At 38.5% G+C, this 26392-nt stretch overlaps 1 protein-coding gene across 1 annotated transcript in view; it reads left to right on the top strand.

The window, feature by feature from the left end:
- Positions 1-1090: 1090 nt before the first annotated feature.
- The window catches only part of PATL1 (PAT1 homolog 1, processing body mRNA decay factor), a 1960792-nt gene continuing 1935490 nt past the window's right edge, over positions 1091-26392 (top strand). The window contains exon 1 of the mRNA XM_044084059.1: positions 1091-1419. Coding sequence (XP_043939994.1) covers positions 1396-1419 — 24 coding nt within the window. The 5' untranslated portion in view covers positions 1091-1395. The remainder of the gene's footprint in view (positions 1420-26392) is intronic.

Here is a 26392-nt window from a genome sequence, read left to right as displayed (position 1 = left end):
CTAGCATTACCCTTTCAGGGTGAAGCCTCTCCACTGGCAAGAAAGCTCTGAAGGGCTTGGCACCTACACTTGCCTTTTTCTGGCAGTGCGGGTGTGTGGAAGGTACCCTAAACTCTGGAAACTGGCTGGCTACAATACCCATGAAAGGCTAGACCCATATAGCTAACGCTACTGCAGCAGTGATCATTCGAACATCTATGGTTATGTTAAGTAATAAGCAATTATATAGATTCATAGGTTGGTACTAGGCTATCGGCCCTAGGGTCTATACAAGCCTTGCCAAAACAATTCCCTGGATATTTTTTCCCACAATATTTACTATATTCTCTTGACTAGTAACTTACTTTGAAATTGTCAAATTTTACTTGGGGTGAGAAGTTGCGTAGTCTAATGGCTGTACCAAATGAACACCGGATAAACACAATACTGTTTTAACAAACAGTATTTTAAAAAGGCTCACAACGTAAATGCAACATGCATTGCAATGCGTTTTCACACTTGACAGTACTTCGGCAATGCATAACTAAGCGAGCGTCAGCCTCTTCCACATTTTCAATCTGAATTTAAGCTTCTAAGCTTATTAACACCATCCCATTATAAAACATATGCCACACACACTTCACATATACTTCCCAACTCTTAATTCGCTGCATTTTTAACAAGTGTCCAAAACTGTGTTTGTATAAAAAGAAGACGATTTTTTTACTTTTACTCGATATACCACAAACTCACCAGGAATGTTACAATACAGCCAAATTTAAACGTACTAAGAGATAAAATATACATGGGAAATGTTTTCATGCTGCAATAAACAAGGGAAAATCCAATTTGCCTTACAATAAGTGAGACTCTAATGATAAAAACTAATGGCCGAAAATGGTGGCATGTGGTCAGCTAAGAGAAAAATAAATAAACAAAACTCCTTTTTAGCCTGTAATACCTATCTGTGGACCAGCTTTCCAGTTCATATTCATCAAATTAGTAGAAATTCTTTTCGAATTTCAAAATGTTTCGCAGTATTGCGATCAAAATTAATATATATGTATATATTAAAAAAATTATAAAAAAAATTAACTTTTCAACTACCTTACATAGAAAATGCCATTTCGTACTAGCGTCAATTTGTGCAATCCAAAGCTGAACTAGTCTACTAGGTATTACAAAACTGCTCTCTCGTGGAACCCTTCTTTTTCCCGCCTAGATGGACTACGAGCGAGCAGACTGGTTTCAACTTTTTTTACAGTCTTCTCTCTCTCTCTCTTTTTTTAAAGTCATGTTTAACTATTGCAGCGTGGCCGCGCGCACAGATGACGTAACTAGTTTACCAAGATGAGTTAGAGAAACTGCGGTTTCAGTCTATCTGCAGTTCTCCCACTTAGTTGGAGAAGCTGATTGATGCGGATTATGTTCCATTTTCAGGTAAACAAAGCCATGGAACGTGCCTGAAACATAAAGAGAATACGTAGCTATGATTTTTTTAATAGTGTGTGGCCTAGTGTTTGTGGAGTCGAGTGGAGGTATCTGCCGCTGTGGTGTGTTTTAGAGGGGGGGGTTTCACTTCTACTCTTTTTTCCGTTCCGTGTCAGACCCATTATTCGTCCCAGATTTGTTAGTTTCATAGGCATTAATAGTTTCGTTTTTAAATTATTTTGCCCCAAATGTTCAAGTTGTCATTCCTTTAAATGTTTTTATTTTTGAGGCGATCCAAAGGAGCAAAAAAGCAGTTTGAACTAAAGTTACGCATGTAATACACTGATGTCATCGTTGTTATTATGGTCACAATAAGTCAGATTTGATTGCTCTTTTTGTTAGCGCAGTTCTATTATGACTGATCTATTTGCAAGTTCGTGAGTGTGGTTCCTTGGTGGGTCTTGAATGATTTTATAGGAAGCTTTCTTGTGTCAGTTGTATGGAAAGGTGAAAATGTAATACATAAAATGATGTTACTCAGTTGGAAATATGCCAGGAATAAACAAGTGTACTGAACTTGGTTGTGTTATTACAGAGTCTCCCTCCCCACACCACATTATTACAAAATATGGTTGGGGAATAAATCTGGTGTTACAATGTTGTACTTGTCAGCTGATTAGGAGAAATAGTACAGCAAAAGCCAGTAGAGCTAACTGTTAACAAAGGCTAATGTAAGACTGTTTTTTTTTTTAACTTGATAGTATGGTGAAATATACATTATTTTGTTCTTGCCCTTAGAAAGTAAGGTGTCTGTTTTCATGTACAATCCCTTTCCTCATCTGGTGATAGTTTTGCAGGTAGAGTCACTATTGATAAAATTGTGTATCTGTTTTAACCATACTTGGGACATGATACATTTCCGATCACAAGAGAAAAGCTTTGCTTTTGCATGTAAAGTTTAAGTATGGTATTGCATAAACCATGAATAAAATGATTGTATATTTTGTTTAGAGGCATTTTTAATCATGGTCTTTGAACATGTAAAGAGCATTTTGAGAGAAATAAAGTAGATAACACTGAAGGGGCCATAAGAGATATGGGCACCCAGATTGGCAGCCACCTCACCTTCGACCACCACATTGCCACTCTGGTCAGTCCTTTTACGTGGCACATCTTTTATAACCAAAGGTTTCACATCCAGGAAGAAAGAGGTCAGCATCCCTCATTAGACCAGTTATCAGATATAATGCCCAGTTTGGCATGTGCCTTATCAGACACCTGCAACAGGTGGAGAGGCCACAAAAGTACCTCACAAAAAGAATCTTGGGCCTTAAGCACGTACTACATGGACAGACTCAAGAAACTTCAGCTGTTCCCAGTCTCATCATCTACTTAGAGGTGACCTCTGCTTGACTTACAAGGCCATGTCCGACGCAGCCCTACTTGAAATGCTATACCTAAAGAAATCCCAATTTTCCCCCATGCCACATGCTCCAGAGGTCACAACCTCATTATCACAGTCAACAGAATATGCTGGAGGGACAGGTTCATCCCCCAGAGACTGCCCATACTCTGGAATAAGCTCTCCTTTCACATCAAGCAGAGCACCTCACTGTCCCTCTTCAAGAGAAATCTTAACGAGTGGATTGGTAACAAAGTTTAACCCAGGGATCACCCTAGTTGTCCTACTGGATAGAGGCACTGTGAACTAACATTGGGTGGCACGGTGCCAGGGCAATTTTTTTTGGCCTTGGCTTGTAAAGGCTCCAGGGCCATTAGCCTAGTACGCACCTATGAATCAATATGAGCCTTAACACTATTAAGGCAATACATGCTTCTATAAAAAAACTAAAACTAATACATGCTTCTATAATAGTTATAATATAAGAAAGAGGTTAGCCACTTGAATATGAAAATTAATGTATAGGTGAAGATTGAGAGTAGATATGTACATATCTGATTACATTAAATACAGTACTTGTAGGTTATGTGTACACTTGGTCATTGTATGTAGTCACGTTTAATCTGTGTTTGTTGTCTCAAAGGATGGACGTGATAGCCTTCTAGAACTCTGCTGTTTTACATCCAAGTGTTTCACAGGATATCACTGTTTTGAGTTTAGTTTATTGATGAAAAATGGCAGCAAATGCAATTACAGTAGTTGATTCAAGTACTGAGTGTATGTTTCATGGGAAATGCAGGTGGTAGGCATGTAGTTGCATCCATAGATTTAACATTATTTTTTTACTTCAGAAATGAAACGTTTATTTTCATGTGCTTTGAGCAAGAGAGAGGTACTGTTACATTATTTTGGTCTTAAAACTGAGAAAACGTTGGAAGAAGTGCCAGGTTGGCTGTTAGCTGCGTGATTATTTACTGAATTATGATTATTGAATTGAATATGATTATTCCCAGGTTAAGAAATCCAAAATAACAGTTATTTAAACAGGTGGTTGTAACACCTTAGTGTTTTTTTTTTTGTAATACAAAGATGTTGAGTAAGCAGTTTTGGGAGGGTGTGAATTTATGGAGAAGGCATTTGATTATTAGAAAAGCTAGTTAAATGTGTGTGTGTGTGTGTGTGTGTGTGTGTGCAAGACTAAAGGGTTTTTTTCCCCCCCAAGTCACTTGTCACTGATTTTATTTGCTTAAAATAATTTGTTTAATGGATTGTATTTCTTAAAATACGTAAGCTAGGTCAGGGAGCATATTTAGCCATAGCCAAGGCCATTTACAAAAGTGGACTTATTACAAGCATCTTTGAGTAACAGAAGTATAAAGCTCTTAGCTGTTTAGAGTGCAGTAACTTTTGTAAGTTTGTGTATGAACATTGGACCTTTATAATATAGTGTTGGTTGGTGCTTTATCCAGATTAGTTCTATTGAGTACTAATTGAAAGTACTGTTCGCATTAATAATACATTTTAATGTTTGGTGTTAAGTTGTTAACTGGAATAACTGAGATGCAGTTAACTAAGATGTTGATGTAGTTTATTATTGAAGGATGACTACTGCTGTAGTTCTACTTTTCTGTGGAAGAATATTCCCTCCAGCTGATTGACTTTCCTAGGGAGAAGATTGGAATGTGGTTCAAGTTGGGAAGGTTCATAAGTAGATACTAGGCTGTCAGTCTGCATACCATTACAAGTCCAGCCAGTAACTAGAGGTTAGAAATGAACCATGTACCTTGTATCTGTGGTGAAAGGACCTTAATCATGATGCCAACCCCACTTTTTTTTTCCAATTTTAAAGTTAACACTAATAAATACTGCATTTTTGACTGTAGTAGGTTAGCCACAAGAAATGCCCTTATCCACCCACACATGTGGGATTATTATTTGTTTAGCCACCTAGTTCAGTTTAAGACACAAGAACCTGTGACATTAACTGTTATTGTTCAACAGTCTGCACTTTCTCTCCTGGAAAAGTTCACAGTTTGGTTCTCATATGCTGTCTGTAGCGCTATATTGTATTATCCCAATTTAATGAGTGTCACTTCTTTGTAAACGTCCAACTTTAAGATCACAGTTGTGAATAAGGCTCCCTCCTGTCGGAACACTTCACAGTCAAAGTCCAACAAAACATGATTTTAATAAACATCTATCTGGTCTCAGTCCAGCACACCAGAGGAAGGTCAGCTGAACATGTCATACCACCTTCTTCTCCCATTGTCAACATTTGGTTCAACCTATCACAGTGTGAACATGTCTTGATTCTGCAGACAAGTCATTTCTTCTTATTTCAGTTGCATCTCTGCACAAGCATATTTAATACATACTCCATTGTTGTTTTTTTTTTTAATTTATTTTAATAGTTCCACTGAGCACCTGGCTATCAGTAGTGTAGTTAAATGGAATCGTTTGCCTTTGTGTATGTATGTCAAAAAATACTTCTCAATTTGATTGCAAGTAGTAATTTTTTTATGAGCATGGTAAAAGTTCACCTGTAAAGTGCCATCATTGAAAAGCATTAAGAGTGTTGGATCAGTTTTCAGTCACTGAAGACGCAGTCTTAGTTTGGAAGTATTCTTTTACACTGGGTAAATTTCCATCCATCCTGTTCTCTTCTGTGTAGTGTTTAAAGTACTTCAGAATGGCTATTTGACAGATCAAGTGTTCTGGAGCTTCTCTCATTGAATGAATGAAACGTTAACCAAGTTAAGCATAACAGACTCTTTTTTTTTTAATCTGGAAGCAGATACATGTGTGTTCCACTGTTGAATGTAAAAAACAACCTTGTGATCAGACATCTGTTAACCAAAATCTTTTATTGGAATAGTCCATGCACTTTGTCACCCACCAGAAGGCATCATTCGTTTATTTTGACATGTGTACTTCTGGCATGTTTTCAAGGCAGTCTGGCAATTGTATCTGCAGCCTTTCCAGTTGTACTATTTTCAAGATATTCACTGCTACTGTTGCAGCTTTCTAGAGTACCCCTCACTATTGTTCAAGTAGTATTTCATTTGCTGTCTTTCTTTTCCAACCCACTGTTCTTTACAGTGGGTGCAGTGGAAGGTTTATCCATTGCTGTACAGTCTTTATCTGTTGTTTGACAAAAAACTTGTTGACATTCTCTTCAAGACATGTTTAAGTCTAAATATTTCTTCATCATCCTCCTCTTTCGAAAGCTTATGGTGATTGTCAAAATACTTGACGTTTTCTTTCTCACCAAAGAGTGCTGCAGCAACTTAGTTGAAGAAGGTCTTAGCTGGAATAGAAAGATGGAAATCTGGTGCTCTGCAGCAACAGCTTGCCAGTAGCTGCTCAGGTGTAAAACTGTACAAAGAAGACACATTGTACAAACTCATGAAATTTACTGATTCCAGGGTATGGCAGAGGTTTATGAGACAGTTTCTTACTTCGCAAAGAGCAGTGACTATTTTAGTAACTTGCAAATGAGAGAATTGAGCAGGAGGGAAGCTGTAGCTGCTACTAGCCCATTTGCTTTGCGCAAGGATATGCAGTGGTGCTTCATGTTACTTGATAGGAAAATGAAGTGTATGTCATGTCTGTGGTTACTTATAGATTCTTGATATTTTTTGTTGAATTCCAAGCTGTTTACGGAAAAAGTACATTGGTACTGCTCTTCTAACCTGTACAGTTAAAATGTTAATGAACTTAGTACTTTAGTTTGGTTGAGTACTTGCACTTTGTATGGAGTGTCTTGCAACCTTCTAGGAGAGGTATCTGATCCAAGCAGAAGATAGCATTAATATTAAATGAACCTTGTTAGAAAGATGGATCATTCTGGAAAAAACAAATGCATTAGCTATTACAGAAACTTGGGCCAGAGATAACTTCTGCACTTCACCATCTAGCAATGAAAACGAAAATATATATGCTGATAATCTAGGAACTAGAATGGCTGGAGGCACTGTTGTTGCTCAGGTAATACGCTTCATTCGACAATATGGGGTACTGCAAGGTGAAGGACTTTATCTGGGAGGGGAAGACGGTAAGAGTCAAGTGGGATATGCTGATTTTTCCAGTAGAATAAGGCAAATTGGGATTACCCAATTTGAAGGGGTATTTCAGAGCTACATAGTTAAGACTCCTATAAGTAACTAAAGCAGAAAACTATAATTCAAAGTGGGAAGGGATGATGATGAAACAACACGGGGGAAACTCAAGAAACAAGTAGAGACTGAGGTTTTGGATACAGGCCTATAAAGAGAACTACAGTTATCATCCAAAATATTATATCCATAAAATAGCACACAGTATTCTAAAAACTAAGCCAACATGAGAATGGAGAAAGGAGATTCTGCTGATAGGGGTTACTGCAATTAGGGTACAGACAATAGGCAAGAGGGGCTAGAATTTATTGCTGAAAACTGGCAAAGAAACCAATGCATTGTGAGCAAATAATTAGAGAGGGAAAGATAATGGAATGGGAAGATGCCAAGAATTTATTTGGACTTCAGGTTAGAGATTGCCTTCCCAGGGACTGATATACGAGTATAGGCAAAGAGAAATGATGGGGGGTCCTAAACGAGAGACCACCACTGGTAGAGTCTTTAGTAGAATCTAGAACAGAATCTGCCTTAAAAAAAGAAATGATTAGTAGAGCGTGTAAAATAACGCATGATAACTATAAGAATCAGTCAGAGGAGGTTAGAAAAAATTGGAAGAGAGATTGGATAAGCAATTCACAAAGAAACAATGTTAGGATATATGTATGTCTCCCAAATATGTAACAGAATTAAGGATTTTTGCCTGAAAATGTTTACATAAATATTTTTATACCCCAAGTAGACTCCAGAGAATTTTTCCTTGGACGGTGTTGGAGGTGTGACGGGGAAGAAAGAGGTAATTGGGAACCTATTTTCTGGGAGTGCGGTAAGTTGGTGGACTTTAAGGATTCCCTGTGGGATGCACTGTCAGAGATGCTGGATGGGCAGATTAGTCTAACAAGGGAGAATATTTTTCTGAGCTATGATACTGAATTGGAATTGCTTGGACATGGTAAGGCCTTGCTGTGTGTAATAATCGCCAAATGGACCACGGAAAGTACTGATAGTAACGAAATGCGGACTTCTGGCAGTAGAAACAAAAAGTTTTATTGACAATAAACGTTAAGCACTTTCACCCACGTATCGTGGGCTTCATCAGAACAAATAAACAGTACTGTCACTTGAGTTTAAATACATTTACTTAAATTCAAAAGCTCATTTTGGCGCCAAACTTTTAAGTATTTGATAAGCTTTTAAAGCTATAGCACAACATAACTAAAGTGCAAGTATCTATACATCTAACTATATCCTTCTTGTACATCAGTACTATATATGCCTACTAAATAAAATATATATCTAAAATGTTAAAAAACCTTAAATTCTGTTAAAATGTAAATATCTGAAACTAACATTACAATAAATGTGATGAATATCACAATAATATAAAAATATCCACATGTATATATAAGTAGCTAACTCTGAAAGACATTTTTGTTGAATTGCTACATATAAACAACACCAAAAATATGTATAACAATTATATAAAGTTGTGTAAAAACATGTCAAAATAACAGGCATGTATCCAGTATAGGTTTCACTGAAATTAAGTCATTCAATCCAAATGGTGTAGTAGCATTGGTCAAAATTTGCCAATAACATTCCCTGAACGCTAGTTTACCCTTAATATTGCCACCCCTGGGATTAACCTTAACTGTTTCCAATATACAGAATCTAAACTAGTGTTCTACACCCTTTGTCATAATATGTTTGGCCAAGGCGTTCTTCTCATCTTTTTTCCTAATACTATATAAATGTGCATATATCCTTTTTCTGAAATGTTGTTCCGTCTTTCCTATATAGTATGAAGGACATGCCAAACATTTAGCTAAATATACAATGAATTTGGTGTTACAGTTTCCTTTTTTAGGATGTATTCTAGTTCTATTGTAGTTCATTAATACAATGTCTTTTTCATCAGTAATATATTGACATTGATTACAAAAACCACATTTGTTGGTATATGCTGGATCATGTATATCCCTTTGTTTAATTCCTTTTTCCAACAGATTTTTTAAGTTCTGTCCCATTTTGTATACAAAACTGGGTTTTGTTCCAACAATTCTATCATGTCATCATTTATTAGTAAAGTGTGCCAGTGCTTAATCATGATGTCCTTAATTCTGTTGCTATAAGGGCCATATTCTACTATACAAGATCTACTGTACCTATTGTTGTTTGATCCTCTGTTGGAATCAAGAGAGGTCACTGTGATGTTCCTACACTTAGTTCCTAATAAAGGACTATACTTTTTTCCCCATTGTTCTATCACACTACTGTAAATTTTCTCCATCATCAGTATGTTGTATCCCCTATTGGTGAATAGAGATGTAATAAACTCTATTTCCTTCAACATATCTACATAATCTGATGTCATTCGAAGTGCCCTAATGCATTGTCCTTTATAAATATTTCTCTTAGTTTTATTGGGATGACAACTTTCATAGTCCAAATAGGAGTTGGTGAAAGTTTCTTTCCTGTGTATCTTGGACTTGAACGTACCGTTTTCTTTGCTTACTATAGTATCCAAATATGGTACACCTGTAACGTTAGTAGTGAAAGTAAATTTTAAATAGTCACTACTGTTATTTAAATAAATCAAAAAGCTGTTGAATGAATTCTCATCCCCTCCCAGATGATATAGATATCATCCAAAAAACGCGAATAATATCTAATTTTTCCATAGTACTCACTGTTAAATATAATCTTCTCTTCCCAATTAAGCATAACTAAATTGGCGTATATGGGGGCACATGCCGCCCCCATAGCTACGCCCTTAATCTGTCTGAAGATTTCGCCTTCATAATATATGTAATTATTGTCCAACACAATTGACATTATTTCATTTATTAATTGGATTCTGTCCCAGTCCATGTTACCATGCCTAATACTGTCACTAAACGCTTCTAAACCTTCAGATTTAGGGATACAGGTGAAAAGATCTATGACATCTATGGAGGCAAATAATAAGTTTTCATTCACTAAATGGGTGGGATATTTAGTTAAAAATTCCCAGGAATCTTTTACCATATGTTCTACATTGTTGTATATATGTTTTAGCATTGAATCTATAGCTATCCCTAAAGGAAAAGTTTTCGATTTGCTACCTGACACAATCGGTCTAAAAGGTGGGTCCATCACATTTTTGTGTACCTTTGGGATACCCAAAGAACAATGGGGAAAAAAGTATAGTCCTTTATTAGGGACTAAGTGTAGGAACATCACAGTGACCTCTCTTGATTCCAACAGAGGATCAAACAACAATAGGTACAGTAGATCTTGTATAGTAGAATATGGCCCTTATAGCAACAGAATTAAGGACATCATGATTAAGCACTGGCACACTTTACTAATAAATGATGAAATGATAGAATTGTTGGGAACAAAACCCAGTTTTGTATACAAAATGGGACAGAACTTAAAAAATCTGTTGGAAAAAGGAATTAAACAAAGGGATATACATGATCCAGCATATACCAGCAAATGTGGTTTTTGTAATCAATGTCGATATATTACTGATGAAAAAGACATTGTATTAATGAACTACAATAGAACTAGAATATATCCTAAAAAAGGAAACTGTAACACCAAATTCATTGTATATTTAGCTAAATGTTTGGCATGTCCTTCATACTATATAGGAAAGACGGAACAACATTTCAGAAAAAGGATATATGCACATTTATATAGTATTAGGAAAAAAGATGAGAAGAACGCCTTGGCCAAACATATTATGACAAAGGGTGCAGAACACGAGTTTAGATTCTGTATATTGGAAACAGTTAAGGTTAATCCCATGGGTGGCAATATTAAGGGTAAACTAGCGTTCAGGGAATGTTATTGGCAAATTTTGACCAATGCTACTACACCGCCTGGATTGAATGACTTAATTTCAGTGAAACCTATACTGGATACATGACTGTTATTTTGACATGTTTTTACACAACTTTATATAATTGTTATACATATTTTTGGTGTTGTTTATATGTAGCAATTCAACAAAAATGTCTTTCAGAGTTAGCTACTTATATATACATGTGGATATTTTTATATTATTGTGATATTCATCACATTTATTGTAATGTTAGTTTCAGATATTTACATTTTAACAGATTTTAAGGTTTTTTAACATTTTAGATATATATTTTATTTAGTAGGCATATATAGTACTGATGTACAAGAAGGATATAGTTAGATGTATAGATACTTGCACTTTAGTTATGTTGCGCTATAGCTTTAAAAGCTTATCAAATACTTAAAAGTTTGGTGCCAAAATGAGCTTTTGAATTTAAGTAAATGTATTTAAACTCAAGTGACAGTACTGTTTATTTGTTCTGATGAAGCCCACGATACGTGGGTGAAAGCGCTTAACATTTATTGTCAATAAAACTTTTTGTTTCTACTGCCAGAAGTCCGCATTTCGTTACTATCAGTACTTTCCGTGGTCCATTTGGCGATCAGCGTTTGATATTCGCCACAGTTGATTTATCTAGTTATCATCGCTGTTTGTTTCATCTGTGTGTAATAATGGTGGCTGCCAAAAAAGCAATTACTAAAAAATGGAAATCCGAATCTAAACAACTGTGCTGGAAGTAGTGAATATAGTAACAGAGATAAAATAAGTGGAATTGAGATCTTTAGAAAAGGGTAGGGGCAAACTACATTGGGAAAATGGGAATTGTGGGAACAGTACATACAAGGGAGGAATGAGGTCTAAAAGACGGTAGGACTTAAATGAGCTATGTAATGTTTGAATGAGAAAGATTGGGTAAATTATAAGTGATGTGTAATGTTTGCAACTGGGAGTGTATCAGTTTGGTTTGTGATATAAAATGCTTGCAACTAGGATTGTTAAGTGATGGTTTAATAAATGTTTCCCCTTAAAAAAAGGCAGGAATTAAATTTATGTAATATTGCTTAGATTGTATGATATATAGCAGAATATGTGAAGTATGTTATGTTAATAGACAAATTTACACTCATAAAAGTAATCAATGTCACAAGTGATAATTCAATGAAGTTGTTTGGGGAAAAAAAAATAAGGAAAATAATGAAAAGTTGCAAGAAATCCCCATATACTTTAAGATTACACTGAAACATGCCAGTGAGGAACTTAAGACTCTTGTAGTTGCTGCAAATTCCAAAGAAAACTACAAAACTTTCTTTAGTTTTGTCAGAAAGTTAAGGAATTTGTTGGCCAATGTACTGGACTCCTCTATAGTAATACCCAATTCTGACCCCAGGGATACAGTTAGTTTATTAGCAGAAACATTTAGTGCTAACTTTATGTATCCTACCCCCATTGTTGCCCTCACCGTCTCTGAGAATTTAGTTTCTCCTGAAATCATTTTGGGACAAGTATGAGAATCCCTCTCAAAGGCTAAAAATAATAATTATATGGGGCCTGACAACATACTATTAGATTAGCTAAAACTTTTAAGTTTGTCTGGTTATATATGCAGCCACTTGTCTGCCACTACTCTCTACCCATTCCACTAGTTCACTCCCTCTCCTTCCATCTTAGTATTTTCTTTCATGGGCATGTCATACTTAGTAGTATACAAGTACTGAGTACTAGTAACACCTATATTATACCACACTGTGGCATACATTTATCACACTAGCCATTTCCTACACACAAGACTACATTTACATTTACAAGGACAGACATTAACACATATACACAGATAACAACTCTGTACAGGACAGAACTAATATGCAATGGAACTCTAGGCACTGGTTACTGTACAAAACCCCACAAAAAAAAAAAAACACACACACAAAAAAAAGAGTTCCCCTCCCACTATTTTCCCCACTTTTTTCTTTTATTTTTTTTTTTTTTTTCCTTTTTCTTTTTTTTTTTCAGCTTTCAGCTTTTTACTTTTTTATTCAGCTAAGTCAATTTTTTTTAAGTTTTTTTTTTTTTTTTTTTTTTCTTTGGCTTGAACAGAAATGATGATTAAAAAAAAGAAATTCAATGTTTGTGTTCAGCCTTAGTTTTCCTTCTGTCTTTTTCTTTATTTTTTTCTTTCTTGACCAATATATAGTAATATTGAGGAAATAACTCCATTAAGTCAGCAGCACCAGAAGAGAGAGCATTACAACCTATTTAATCCAAAATTGGCAAAAAAAAAGTAGAAAAAAAAAAAGAAATTCATTCTTTTTTCTTTCAATGAAGTCATAAGTTAAACCCAAGACTTAAAAAATTCAAAAAGACAAAAATAGGAGCCCAAAGTAAAAAAAAAATAAAAAAAAGGGATGAAGATCCTGTATGTGTGAATGTGAATACTGCCTGATCCACTCCCCCTCCCAAAAAAAAGATCACTAATCCTATGAAAGTAGATTGGGTGAGAATGAGGGTTCAAATGGCCACAGTCATGTATTTCAGAAGTTCAATGAGTCAATATATATGATATGCATTCTAACTAACTCTCTACTCCCTTGATCCTAACCAAACCAGCTATGTGTGTCTGATGTGATGTCTGTGAAAGTGGAAAATAAAAATAATAAAAATAATGTGAAATACTTGCTGCTACTTAGGCTGCTACTGCTAGGTACACTGCTTCAACTTTCTTTGTATACCTCTCTCTTGGTCTGTTAGAAAAGTAAAGGAAATGATGACTACACAATCCCACTACACAATCCCAAGCACTCTATAACCCTCCCTACACACATTACTGAGCAGGGGATGTTTTAGAAAGTTGTGTTTAGAATGTTACCATTATCAGTTTGATTATCCTAACTATAATCCTAACATATAACTCCAGGCTAAAGAGTGCAATCAGAAAAAAAGCAAAAAATTCCCTCCTTTTCCTTCTTTTCCTCAACCAAAACAGCTTTTTTTGGTCCCCACAGTCAAGTGAAGGATGATTATGAGCCCCTGTATCTATTTATACAGTCTAGGGAGTGGAGGCCACCTGATAGCTAGAATATATGTATATGATTAGGTATTTTATGGGCTTTGTCATTGCTTGCCTAGTATTCTTATGATATTGTCATGCTGATTTTTTTATATTTTTTTTTTGGGGGGGGGGGGTGTATATCATATAAGCCAGTGTGTATTTACTAGGTAGTCATCTTATTAATTTATGTATACTGGTAGGGTAATGTTTTCATCAAAACATAGGTAATGATTAGTCTGGCGGCAGAGTAAAGGTAGTATAATATGCAGTCAATCTGCTGACTTTGGGGCATAAGTATGTAGTTTTATTTTTTCTAAAGGTTTTTAAATTTCATTGGTGACCGATTGGAATACAGTGTTTGGTGCAGACTGTGTTCAAACGATATAGCATTTAATTGCTCTAATTTTTGAGAGAGTTAGTTGAAGTGCTGCAGTTTAAATGCTTGGTGGAGTAAAGCAGAGATTAATATGAAATTTTCAGAGTGAGGCAGAGTGTTTGTTTTTAAAAAAAAATGCAGAAAGGAGTGGAACTTGAGGGGAAACAAAATAGACGTATATCACACACAGGGTCCGACCATTTTTCACTCGCATGGAAAGTGGGGGAGGAGCAGAAGTTAAGTATTGCAAAACTGACTGTTTAAGTAGTATTAATGAGGAAAGGAAAAATGTGCTTGTGTCTGGAGATTTTTTATATTTGTTTACCAGGGTATTGCACTGATCTCAATGGACCATTTGCAGGCACAGCCTGGGTGAATAGAATCACATAACATACGAACAAAACATTGACCTATACCAGGATATCCTAAAAAAAAAATCGGATATGTGCATGTTTACAGATACAAGGATATGCTTCAATGTCTAGTTCAAGCAGCAATTTCCATCTTTCTATCCATGTTATGATATTGCAATCATGCTTGGCAGAGCTTTGTGGATAAGATGCTACCATAATGACTGACACCTTATGCTACAGAGGTAGTAGTATATCATTATATAGAGAGGCACGAAGACAATTGAAAAGGCAGATGAGAATAGTTGCAGAAAGGATACCATGCGGAGAAGACACAGTAGAGGTGAGGGAGGCATGCAGAGAGTAGAGCAGTAGAAAGAAGTGCAAAGAGAAGAAGGAAGTAGGATGTGAGAGGCAGTAAGCAAGGGATGACAGGATGAGATAAGAAAGGATGAAATGGGGATAAAGAGGTCTAAGATAGCTGCAGGGTTCAAGTAACTTGATCTGAGTGACTGCAGCTGTACTTTGCTTGTGTAAAAAGGTGTCCCTTGAGCTGTTGTCTGAAGTCTGAGTATTTGATAGAGGAATGGAATCCCATAGTTTAGGTGCCAAGATGGAGAATGCACGTTCAGTGCAAACAAAGTTTACTTTTGGTGTTAGTACTGTGGGTTGAGATGGATCCGTGAGATTATATGTGAGGGTTTTGGTGAAAAGTTTGAGTGAGAGGGGATGATGTCTTGGGAGAAAAGGCTTTGTAAATGATCCTAGTAGGAGGTTTGCTCCTGTAGGGGAGTTAGTAATGAAACTGCAGATTTTATTGGAGATGGTTTGAAAGGTGGTGGTGTGTGTTTTTTTTTTGTTTTTGTTTTTTTTTTTTTGTTATTTTTTTGAGGGTGCAGCTATAATGGGTAGTCCATTTTCAAGTTGATGTAAGAGTATTCCTTTGCCTTTGGCAGTTTTGGCTGGCTTGGACAGCAGAGGTGATCGCTTGTTTGCCCAGGACAGTAGTGTGTTGATCTTTTTGAGTGTGTTTTGAATGTGTAGTTGAAAGTTTAAAAAAGTAGTCTAGCTAGATGCCGAAGTATTTGAAGGATGAGGTAGTTTGTATGATAGAATTGTTAACATCTTTAATATAAAGGAAGCTGGGTGCTTTAGCTATTTTTTGGTTGCTTCTAAATAGTATTGATTTTCGTTTTGGAGAGATTGAGTATAAGTTGTTGGCCAATTAGCCACTGGCTAAGGGTTTGGAGGTCATCTTGGAGCTGCGGTTGTATAACAGAGTGGGTTTATTTGAGCTGTAGATGGCCATGTCGTCTGCATAATAAGAGTTATCCATGGATGATCAGATGAGAGTTTATTGATAAATATGGAAAACAGCAGAGGGGCTAAAGTGGAACCATGAGGGGGACTCCTTCCATAAGAGGAGCTGTTTCAGAGATGGTGGTGCCTACTTTTACCTTGAAAGATCTATTGGTGAGGAGGTCTACATACCAAAGTTTTAAATTGCCACTAATACCTATTTCAGTTAATTTGTCAAGTAGTTAAGTTATGTTCAGTTAGATCAGAGGCTTTTGTGAGATCAATAAAGACTGCTGCTATTGGTGGGTTTTGATGCAGAAAAGCATTTGACAGAGTAGACTGTGAAGGAGTAGTTCATAGGTTCATACTAGGCTATCTGCCCTGGGGCAATTATAAGCCTAGCCCGATTCTGTATGGCTTACGCCACCCCTTGATTTGAGTATACTGTGCCTTTTTTAAGGTTTAGTTTACTGTACCTCTGTCTAATAGTGACATGGGAGTAATCCCTGGGACAAACCTACGATCCCCCATCCACTTATCGAGATTCTTCTTGAAGAGATTCAGTGAGGTGCTCTGCCTCACATGAACTGGAATTCTATTCCAGAGCGAAGGGAGCCTCTGGGTTATGAACCTGTCCCTCCAGCAAGTTCTATTTATTTCTGTGCTGAGGTTCAAGTCCCTCGAGCGTGTGGCTCTAAGGGATTTAGATTTACTGAGGTGGAGCATGTCCATTAATTCTGGATTTGACATAGCTTTGTATGTCAGGCATAGATCGCCTCAAGTAGGCGGTATGCAACTGAGTAGAGCTGGAGTTTTTAACCGAGCAGCATATGGCATCTGTTTGAGACCCTTGATCCTCTTGGTGAGATACTTTTGGGGTCTTTCTAATTGCTGCAGGTGTCGGGTAAGGTACATCCCAAAAGGGGCATTGTATTCTATGATGGGCCTGATGAGGGATGAATAAAGGGCACGATTACCTCTCTTGATCTAGATGTGAAACCCTTCGTGATGAGGTGGGCTATGTAGAAGGTCTTTCTAACCACTTTGGCAATGTGGTTTTCAAAGGAGAGATTGCTATCAACTTGGGTCCCCGGGTCCCTAATAACTTTCTCTGTACTTAATGGGTTTCCGCCTATGTGGTAATTTGTGGGCACATTGTTTTTGCCAAAGGGTATGACTAAACATTTTTTGGCATTTAGCTTTAAACCATGGCGCTGGCACCAGTTATCTGTCTCTGTGAGACCTTTTTGAAGGATGTTTGTGTCAGCTGGAGAGTTGATTATGGCGCCCAGTTTGCAGTCGTCTGCGAACTTGGTGAGCCATAGTCCTCCCACGTTTGCCTGTACCTCGGAAAAGTATATACCGAACAAGAGTGGTCTCAGGACAGAACCCTGTGGGACGCCACTTGTGACCGGTTTCGAGTCCGACATGGCTCCAGCAACTCTCACTCTGTGGGCTCTGTCTTTGAGCCAGTTTGCGACCCATCTTGTGACATATGGGTTTATATTTAAGCTGGATAGCTTATCTATGATGCCCGAGTGGGGTATTGTGTCAAATGCCTTTGCAAGGTCCAGATAGGCTGTCTGGACTACCTTCCCTTCATCTATGGCTTTGGTGACTGTTTCAAAGAAGTCACCCAGGTTCAAAAGGCAGGATCTGCCCTTGACAAAGCCGAACTGGGTAGGATCTAGTGTCTGTAGGTCCCCAATGTCTTTGTTTATGAGCTCCATGATGATCCTCTCCATAGCCTTGCAGACTAAGCTAGTCAGGCTTATGGGGCGATACTTTCCAGGGTCCGTAGAGGCTCCACCTTTATGGAGTGGGACCACTATTGCTGTACGCCATTCTGTGGGCACATATCCTGTAGTGAGGCTGAGATTGTATAGCCGTTTTATTTGAGGGATTAGTTCCTCTTGTAGTTCATGTAGGACACAACCTGGGACGCCATCTGGTCCCATGGAAGCAGTGTTTTTTGCTTTGGAGAGGGCAGCCTTCACCTAAGCATCTGAGATGTTTGGGAGGCAGCCCTCTGCCGGGATAGATACTTGCTCTTTTGGGGGGGGGGGTGGAGAAGTTTGCACTGAACCTGTCTGCCAGGATATTGGCGATGTCTGTGGGTTCAGTGTATTTTATGTCGTTTAGAATCAACTCAGAACAAGTCTGGGAGTTGCATCCCAGGTTTCTAACATAACTGAAAAAAGCCTTATGATTGTCTTTGGAGTCCTGTGCAATTTTTCTCTCGAAGCTGGCCTTGGAGGATTTTATGAGGGATCGTAATTTTTTGCTAGTACTGATCAGAGATGCCTTCCCTATTAGGGATTTTGCTCTATCATGTAGTAGCTTCCTCCGTCTGTTGTACAGTTTATTTATGGCAGGGGTCCACCAGACTGGATGCCTGCCTTTGGTTGATTGGGTCTTGGTTTTGTTTGGGATAGCATGATCCATGCATTCCTGGAGATGTCCGTAGAATGCATTTATATAGGATTCTGCAGTTTGGGCTGTAGTTTCCACTGGCCCTGGGGCCTTGAAGGATTCCACTTCGGTTTTGAGAAGTGAGAAGTTCGCTTTTGAGAAGTTTTTCACTGTGGTTTTCTGGGCTGGGGGTGGGGTCGGGATGTGGACATCCAGTGAAATTAATTTATGGTCTGATCTTACCAATGAGGGATATACTTCTGGTGTGGAGCATAGAGTCCCCATGTTGGTAATGATCAGGTCTAGTATGTTGTCCCCTCTTGTGGGAGTGGTGACTAGTTGTTCCATAGCATTTGAGTTTATAATTTCCAGGAATCTTTGGGCTAAGGTGCTGGGGCTTGAGTAGTGCTTCCAGTCAATGTTTGGGTAGTTGAAGTCGCCCAATATAATGGTGTTCGGAGAGATCTTCATGTTTTCAGGAAAGCCGAATGGGATTCCTGACTTTGAGAGGGTGGTCTGTAGGATGCTATAAACTGAAAAGCAGTCTTGCCCACTGTTAGTTGCACATGGATGGTCACCGATACTTCGTGCAATGCCACTAACCTGGAGGTGTGGATATCCTTGATAAATATGGAAACTCCCCCTCCTTTTGTGGTTCGGTCTGGGTTTTGGGGCCGAAAAGCATGATATGAGGTATAGCCTGGTAGTGCTGGGGTGCTCTCTGGAGCCTTGAACCAGGTTTCTGTCACTGCACAGATATCGATGTTCTCCATACTGAGGAGAGCTTCGAATGCGTGCATCTTGAGGTTAAGACTTCTGGCTTTAGCAGCATTATCCTTAGTTTCTTGTTCCTTGTGCTGTCTATGGGGGTGGGTTTGACTTTTGAGCCTTGCCTAAAAAAGGCACTATGGGGGTGGCAAGAGCCTTTGCCAATATCCGAAAGCAAAGCAACGTGGCTTGTCGAGCATGTCATCCCAGGCTGACAGACACTGGATCCCTTTTGAATGACACCAAAATTTTAGCCAATTGTTAAAATCGATCATTTTGTCTTTGTACTGTGGCATCGTTCTAGGTGAGGGTAAGATGCTGCTCAAGGTCAGGGTCATACCAGCCTGGGCTACATGATCAGAGAGCTCCTCTATGTCTCTTTTCATGTAGTCCAGGGAGGTACGTCTCAGGTCATTCACACCAGCATGTACAATGACGGAGTCATATTTGTATTTGCTTTGGAGTGACCGGAGTGCTTGCGTTATGTGTCGGATCCTAGCACCAGACAGGCAGCTCACTGTGACCTTCTCTTTATTCAGCCTGGTGAGCGGGACGTCAGTGTGTCTGACAATAGAGTCACCTATAACAAGAGTATCAGGTGTGTTATTCAGCCTTAAGGGCTGTGGCTGCTTGGCACACTGACTTTGTGGGTTATGTGTTGTGTGTGTTTTGTTTTGAGGTAGCGTTTGCTTGGATGTCTGCTTTGGAGGTCTCTGTTGCTTAGGTAGATTTTTATTTAGAGCCTCCGAGTATGTTTTTGTGTATTTATGTGTTTGGTTCGCTGATGTGGTGGGACTATGTGATACTGGAATTGTGTTGTGTGAGGTTACCTTCTTCTCCTGACTGGTTACACCAGTTTTGAGATGAGAGAGCTCAGACTCCAGTTTGGCTAAATAGTTGCATCTCTCACATATATTTGAACCTGTTTGGAGGAGGAGAGGGTTGTCCGTGTACATGAGATAGTTGTAACATTGCCTCAAAATTCCCTGATTCACCAGCTGGACTGGAGAGGAAACCATTGACTGACCTTTGGACATGCTAGAGTAATAGTGAAACTGAATTTAAGATGGGCCAATAGAGGACAGGGTAATCTTACAGAGTATAAGAGTAAGTAGTGCTTATGGTTTAATAGTGCTAACTTGTAGGATTACTTAATTGGACCAGTGAAGGGCCTTAGAATGAGAATATGGTGCTTAAATTGAGAGATAGAGCAGTTCTAAGGGAAAAAGTAAAGAGCAGACTTTGTGGAGCCAGGAATAGTTTAAACCCAATTAGGCGGCGCTGCCAGCTGTTGCGCTATGCTCAAAAACGTGCAAAAGAGGGTTTTAAGAGAGGAAGATGAAGGAGTTTTGGAATTGACCCAGAATGGCCAATAAAACTACAGTTTCAAGTCAGTAACCACTCCCACAGGGGCAGGCAGGCTGCTCAATGTTTTTCACTGCCACTGATCAACAGAGAGATTTTCCTTTAGCCCAAGCAAAAAATGGCCTCACAGAAACTTACAAACAGTTCAAGAACAGCAAGCCTGTGACAACTTTTTTAAATCTTGCTTTTTTCCCACTTTTGTGATTTTTTTTGTTTTTTCAGAGATAGCAGAGGTTAACAAGTATCAACAAGTTATAACGGTGCAGTAAATGACCCCACACAAGAGTGATAGGCCAAAGACAGATAAAATGCAAATTTTGAGAAAAAAACGATTTTAAAAATAAGTGCAAACAGGAAATTCAGTAAACAGCTGTAGGTTGTGCTCTAAATACAGTTACTAATGCAGAAATCAAATTTAACAAGCCAGAAAATGCTCAAAATAGGCGGTTATGCAGAAAAACTTAACAAATAAACAGAGGAAAAATACTTAGTCTCAAAAGTGGCTCTTTTCTCCTCTTGGTGGGTGCTTCACCAACAAGTGAGCTGTTATGGTGCAGTGTCCAGACCAGAATCCATGATGCTTCATGGATAGAAGATGGTATTGATGTAAATTATCAGTAATTTCGTTGTAGATTTTACCTGAAGTGGAAAGTGTTGAGATAGGACGTCCTATTTGTCGTGGGTGGGTTAGGAGTAGGAGTGCCTGTTGCTGTTTTCTACGTCTGAGGCAGAATCTTATTTGTTAATCAGAGACTGTATATGTGAGCGAGAGGGTGAGAGATAAAGTCCTTAGAAAGGTGAATGAGCCAAGGGGCTAGGTTATCCGAGCCTGGGGGAGTATCTATTTCTATGTGGTCCAGTTGTGTTCAGTCTCTCTGGTTCTAATCTTTTTGAAATGAAATCGTGGAGTGTAGATGGGGGGGCTGTTTCGGTAGTATAAACAGATTGATTTCTCTCCAGAATCTTTCAGGTTTGTGTTTTTGATAGTGAGGTATATTTGGTTTGGGTATCGGGGGTGGGTTGGGTTTCTAATTTCACTATGCTTTATCACATAATTTGATGAGGTGTTTTGAGTTTATTAGATCAACAGTCATGTTTATGAGGTTGAAGAAGACTTTGTAGTAAGGGAAATAGTTTATTTTGCAAGTGACGTAGGGTATTGTTAAGATTGTTAGCTTCTTCATTGGGGTTTTTGTCACAGGCAAGTGAGACCATTCAGGGGGGCAATGTGGTTTTTAAGATTAGTGATATTCTGAGTGGTTTTTGTATCTCAAATTGATATGTTTTTAGGCTTCTATTTTAATGGTAAATTATGTAAAGTTTGGGACAGAGATCACCTCAAGGAGGGTACATGTATGGCGAGGTCAGATATCATTGTAGGATTGTTTAGTTATTACACAATCTAGTAAGGTATACTTATTGGATTGAGGGTTTGGTCTAGTGGCCTCAAAGTTGATTTGGGTAAGACTTAAGCTGGCTAGGAGTTTGGACATATCGATGGCTTTTGGTCCGAAGTAAGACTGAAGTCTTCAGGAATGGTTAGGTTAAAGTTTTTGGGAGCATTGGCATGTACTTGTTGGATGACTGTGCTGAATCTTGTTTATGAGGCTGGTGGAGGTAGGTATGCACTGGCTATAACTAGGGGTTTTTGGTTGGTTGTTGGAAATTTTTTAAAAAGATCCAGTTCTGAGTTGCTGCTAACCCCACAACCATCGCACAAGCTAAGGTTGTCTTTGAAGAGAATTAATGATCCTTCACCAGGTTTTTTACCCAGTTGTAATATTGTAGGTACGAATAGTTTGGTATGAAGTAATGAAGAGTAGGAGTGTCAAGTTTCAGCCACGTTTCTGTAATAGTTGTGGTGTCAAGATCATGTTGCATGGTATAGGCATTGAATTGATCAGTTTTGTTCTTGATACCATGGGTGTTGAGGGGAATCGGGTAATATGCTGCTGTTTACTGGTTTGAGTTGAGGCATTATTGTTAAATGTTCCTGAACTGGGCTCAGTGTTGCCTCTTAGCAGAAGATGGTGGGACTGAATTTGAGTAGTGCTTTTCGAATGTGTAGTTTTGGGTATAATTTGGGGTTTCTACTAAAATTAAAGATGATGAGGTATTAGGACTCTAACATGTTCATAGGTGTGTACTAGGCTGATGGCCCTGGAGCCTTTACAAGCCTAGCCATAGGATTACCCTGGCATCCTGCCACCTGACCTTGGTTCACAGTTCTGTCGAGTAGAGCCACTGGAGTTCTACCCGGGGTGAATTTTTTATTTCCCATCCACTCATCAAGATTTCTCTTGGAGGCTCAGCGAGGTGCTCTGCTTGACATGTATGGGAAGTCTATTCCATAGCATGGGCAGTCTCTGGGTTATGAACCTGTCCCTCCAGTATGTTCTGTTGATTGTGGTAATGAGGTTGAGGTCTCTGGAGCGTGTGGTGCGGAGGGATTTGGATTTCTTTAGATGTAGCATTTCTAGCAGTTGTATGTGAATGTGGGTGCTGGCATGGATGTGATGTGAAAGCTTAATAGGGTATAGGTAGGTATTATGTGTATAGGTATGGGTAGGTGGTATATGTATAGGTATTAAAATAGTCTGACCTGTGGAGGCAGTGACAGTCGGGTAACTGCTGTGGGGTTTTGTTTAGGGCTTAAGGAAAATGATCGATAACAGTAGGAGAATGTAAATGCATGTCATGGTTATAGGAATTAGTAGTGTAAAGTAACTGTAGTACAGGCTTTAAAATCTAGAGAATGTGGACAATGAGGGAGGAAAGCAATATTTATTTAAGGGTTGTTTATTGGCTAGATAAAAATGGGTGGGGATCGTACAGTATAAGACTGCTTGTTAAGGAATTGGGATGGGAGGGGAGTGAAGATGACTGGCGAAGGATGGAGCTAACTTCTGACTGGATCTGAAGAGAGTGGGTTAGTAAAGTATGGAGAGAATGTTGTAGTGAAGAGCAAAGAGTGAAAAGCTGGGGAAGGGTTGAAGGCAAGGAGGAACACGATAGTTGTAGGTGAAGTTTGGAAATGTTCTGAATGAGATTTTTTATGATTATTTGGAACTTGGAAGACTTGGTAACACTGTCACTTAGCAGTAATGTCATTTCCTCACAGATCCAGAGTCTGTTCCATGAATATCGGCAAGGATGTGCTTACATCACTTTGGGTTCTAGCTCCAATTAGACTGGATTAGTGTAGGTAAGTAGTTATAAACTAGTTGATACTTGGCGAAATATTAATTTGCAGTTCATTTTAAGGGGTTTATGATGTGCACAGGCTATTAAATGGAACTTATGAAGAAACTGGAAAACAGAATGTGAGAACTGGGCTTGAACTGCAGCTAGAAAGGAATAGCTTTAACTTGGACAGAAGGAAGTTGTTTTTTCTTGAAAACGAAATCGGTAGGTAGAATAAACTGCTTTGAACATGTAATTTGTCATAAAATTATTTGCACGCAAGAGGCTAGGGGCTGGTGGGAAGAATGGAATAATTGTGTGTGATGGAGCTCTGGGGTGCTAGCAGTTAGCTTAAATACACTTAATTGCATTTATCTGCCACAATGTTGTGCATCTTGAATAAAATTCTGAAACCATGTTGTATCTTTGGCCTGTATTGTGTGCAGGGATGGTGTCCAGGCAGGAGAGGATTGAAGGTTCCTTGTATACTGTGCATTTTTATGCTTGTTGTTTTTAAGATGAACATGGTCCATCTGTCATGGGAGCTATTGAATTAGTGGACCCAAAGCCTTTTTCCAGGCATTCCATTTTTGCTTAGCTTCCATCCCATGGATTGGTTGCTTTTCCCCTGGTTTATATCATAAAGTTGAACACCGAGAATGTCGAATACCACAGCATCGAACTGAAGACACCAAAGTGTAAGTTCCAAAATGCAAAACTGCGAAGATCTGAACTCCGAATGGTCGTAGTTGGCCCTTCTGTACCCTGATGTTTGTCTCCGCTGTGGTGCAATCTCGGAGTTGGTATATTTAAGGAGGGGGGTGAAACCCCCCACATTAGTCATACTGTGAAGTGTTTGTGTGTTGTTATGTTGTTGTATGGGTGTGAAGCTGGCCGACCATTGCTATTCGGAGTTCTGTTTTTCGATGTTTTCAGTTTTTGGAGTACTAACGTTTCGAGGTTTGCAGTTTGAAGTTGTGGTATTCTGTGTTTTCACATTTCGAGTATATGATATAGACCCTTTTCCCCATTCCTTTTGGGGGAGAGAGACTAGGGTCATCAGCAGCCTTGGGATATGCATGTAGTTCTAAAAAGTGAATAGGGGATTGTAATTAGTGTAAGCCATGAGACTGTTTTTGCTGAGTGACTGAGAAGTATATCTGGGGTGTGTGTCATCTAAGACAGCAAATGCTGTCTGTTATGGTTCAGGAGCAGGTATATCGTGAAACTTGCAAAGACACGCATAGCTTGCTTTATTGCTGTAGAGTGCAGTGAATAAAAAAAAAAGTGAAATTAAGGACATAGATGGAAAACAGCTGTTCCCCTTGCATGTCTAGCACCTTTTTTCCTTTTGCTGTACTCTTGAGCAGTTTGCACAGAGCCATTAACTTCAGTTGTGAGGAAAGCTGAATGGCCAATTACTGAGTACCATCCTTTTATTCAGTGTATAATTCCATACAAAAGAAATTTGCTGACTTCACATGGGCTGTTTTTATAGTGGTAGAATTGAAGCAGATTTCCAAGAGCTTGTAAAGTTAGTTGGACATGAGTGGAAAGAATTTGTAAATTCCAAAACATATTTAATGCTATAGAAGTACTAATACTGACTGATGCAGAGACAGCTGTATATGTTTTCAAACACTGCATAGTTAGGAAAACATGGAAAGTGGAGAGATCTCAAGGAACAGTCAGTCGGTAGCAAGTTATCTAATAAATAGGAGGCATTGGTGTATGTTTAGAAGATGAGGTTCACATCACCTTTAGTGTATGCCACATTCTGTTAAAGCAGTGCTGCAGATTGTCAGGTACCCAGGTTTGCATACATTTCCTATAAGGGTAGGATGCAAGTAATGTTTTATACCCATTCACATTGTAGCTGTAAAAAAATATTTCATAAAAAATATTTCATAATATACATGGTTGTGGAGTTGTCAGTGTATTGGCTGTACCTGTTTTGCTTTGAAGCAAAACAGCTTGGTATGCACTGCTCATTTTTGCAGTTTTGGCTAGGTCCCTGCTAGAAGTGGACCCTTTATTTTAGAAGGATTGTATAGGCAAGGAGATCTGACGGTAGTGTATGGTAGGAGTAGCATAGTAAACATTCAGGGTGTGATGTCTTTTGTGTAGAAGTAGAAGCTGTCTTGAATTGCAGCACTGTGGCTCTGTGGATAACTCAACTCCATGTGGTAGCGTTTTGTTTCTTTGTGAGGAGCAGCTTCTTTCCTCCACATCTTTTATATGCTCTCAACTTCAAGAGGTTAAAGAGGAACACCTGTAATGTGTGCAAAGTAAAATTTAGGGCTTGTGCAGAACCTGCATTAGTGTTTGTGCGTCACCAGCAGTCTTGTTGAGGATATACATGGAACATAAAAGTGATTAATAGATACTCTGCCAGGCTGCTGAAGAGTATTTTACTGCAGTTGCAGGTCTCTGGTGTTCTATGCCAACTGAAAATGCATTTCTACATGTGCATCTTTGTATGGAGCACTGCTGCTCATAAGCACTATCCCATTTATAATAGGTATAGTGTGATTGCACAACATGACCACTGTTTAGTTGCCATTTGTATTCAGGGACACTATCTTCTGGGTCAGAGTCCAAGGGAAGTTGCAGGTTACAATCCCTGTGATACTACAGAAGAGAGTGATGTTATCAGGCTGCCTGTCTGTCGGTTTTCTGACAAGTCATGTCATTGTTTTGCTTACCACAAACTTAATTGACGAATGGTTTCACATTTAAAGCATTTTCTAGTTTTAATATGGTTTATTAAAGGAAACCCTGATATTAGTCAAAATTCTGATATTAGTCAAAATTTA

The sequence above is a fragment of the Protopterus annectens genome, chromosome 9.part0 (genome assembly GCF_019279795.1).
Source record: "Protopterus annectens isolate FY-2018-M chromosome 9.part0, PAN1.0, whole genome shotgun sequence".
Lineage (NCBI taxonomy): Eukaryota > Metazoa > Chordata > Ceratodontiformes > Protopteridae > Protopterus > Protopterus annectens.
This window is presented reverse-complemented; position numbering and strand designations above follow the sequence as displayed.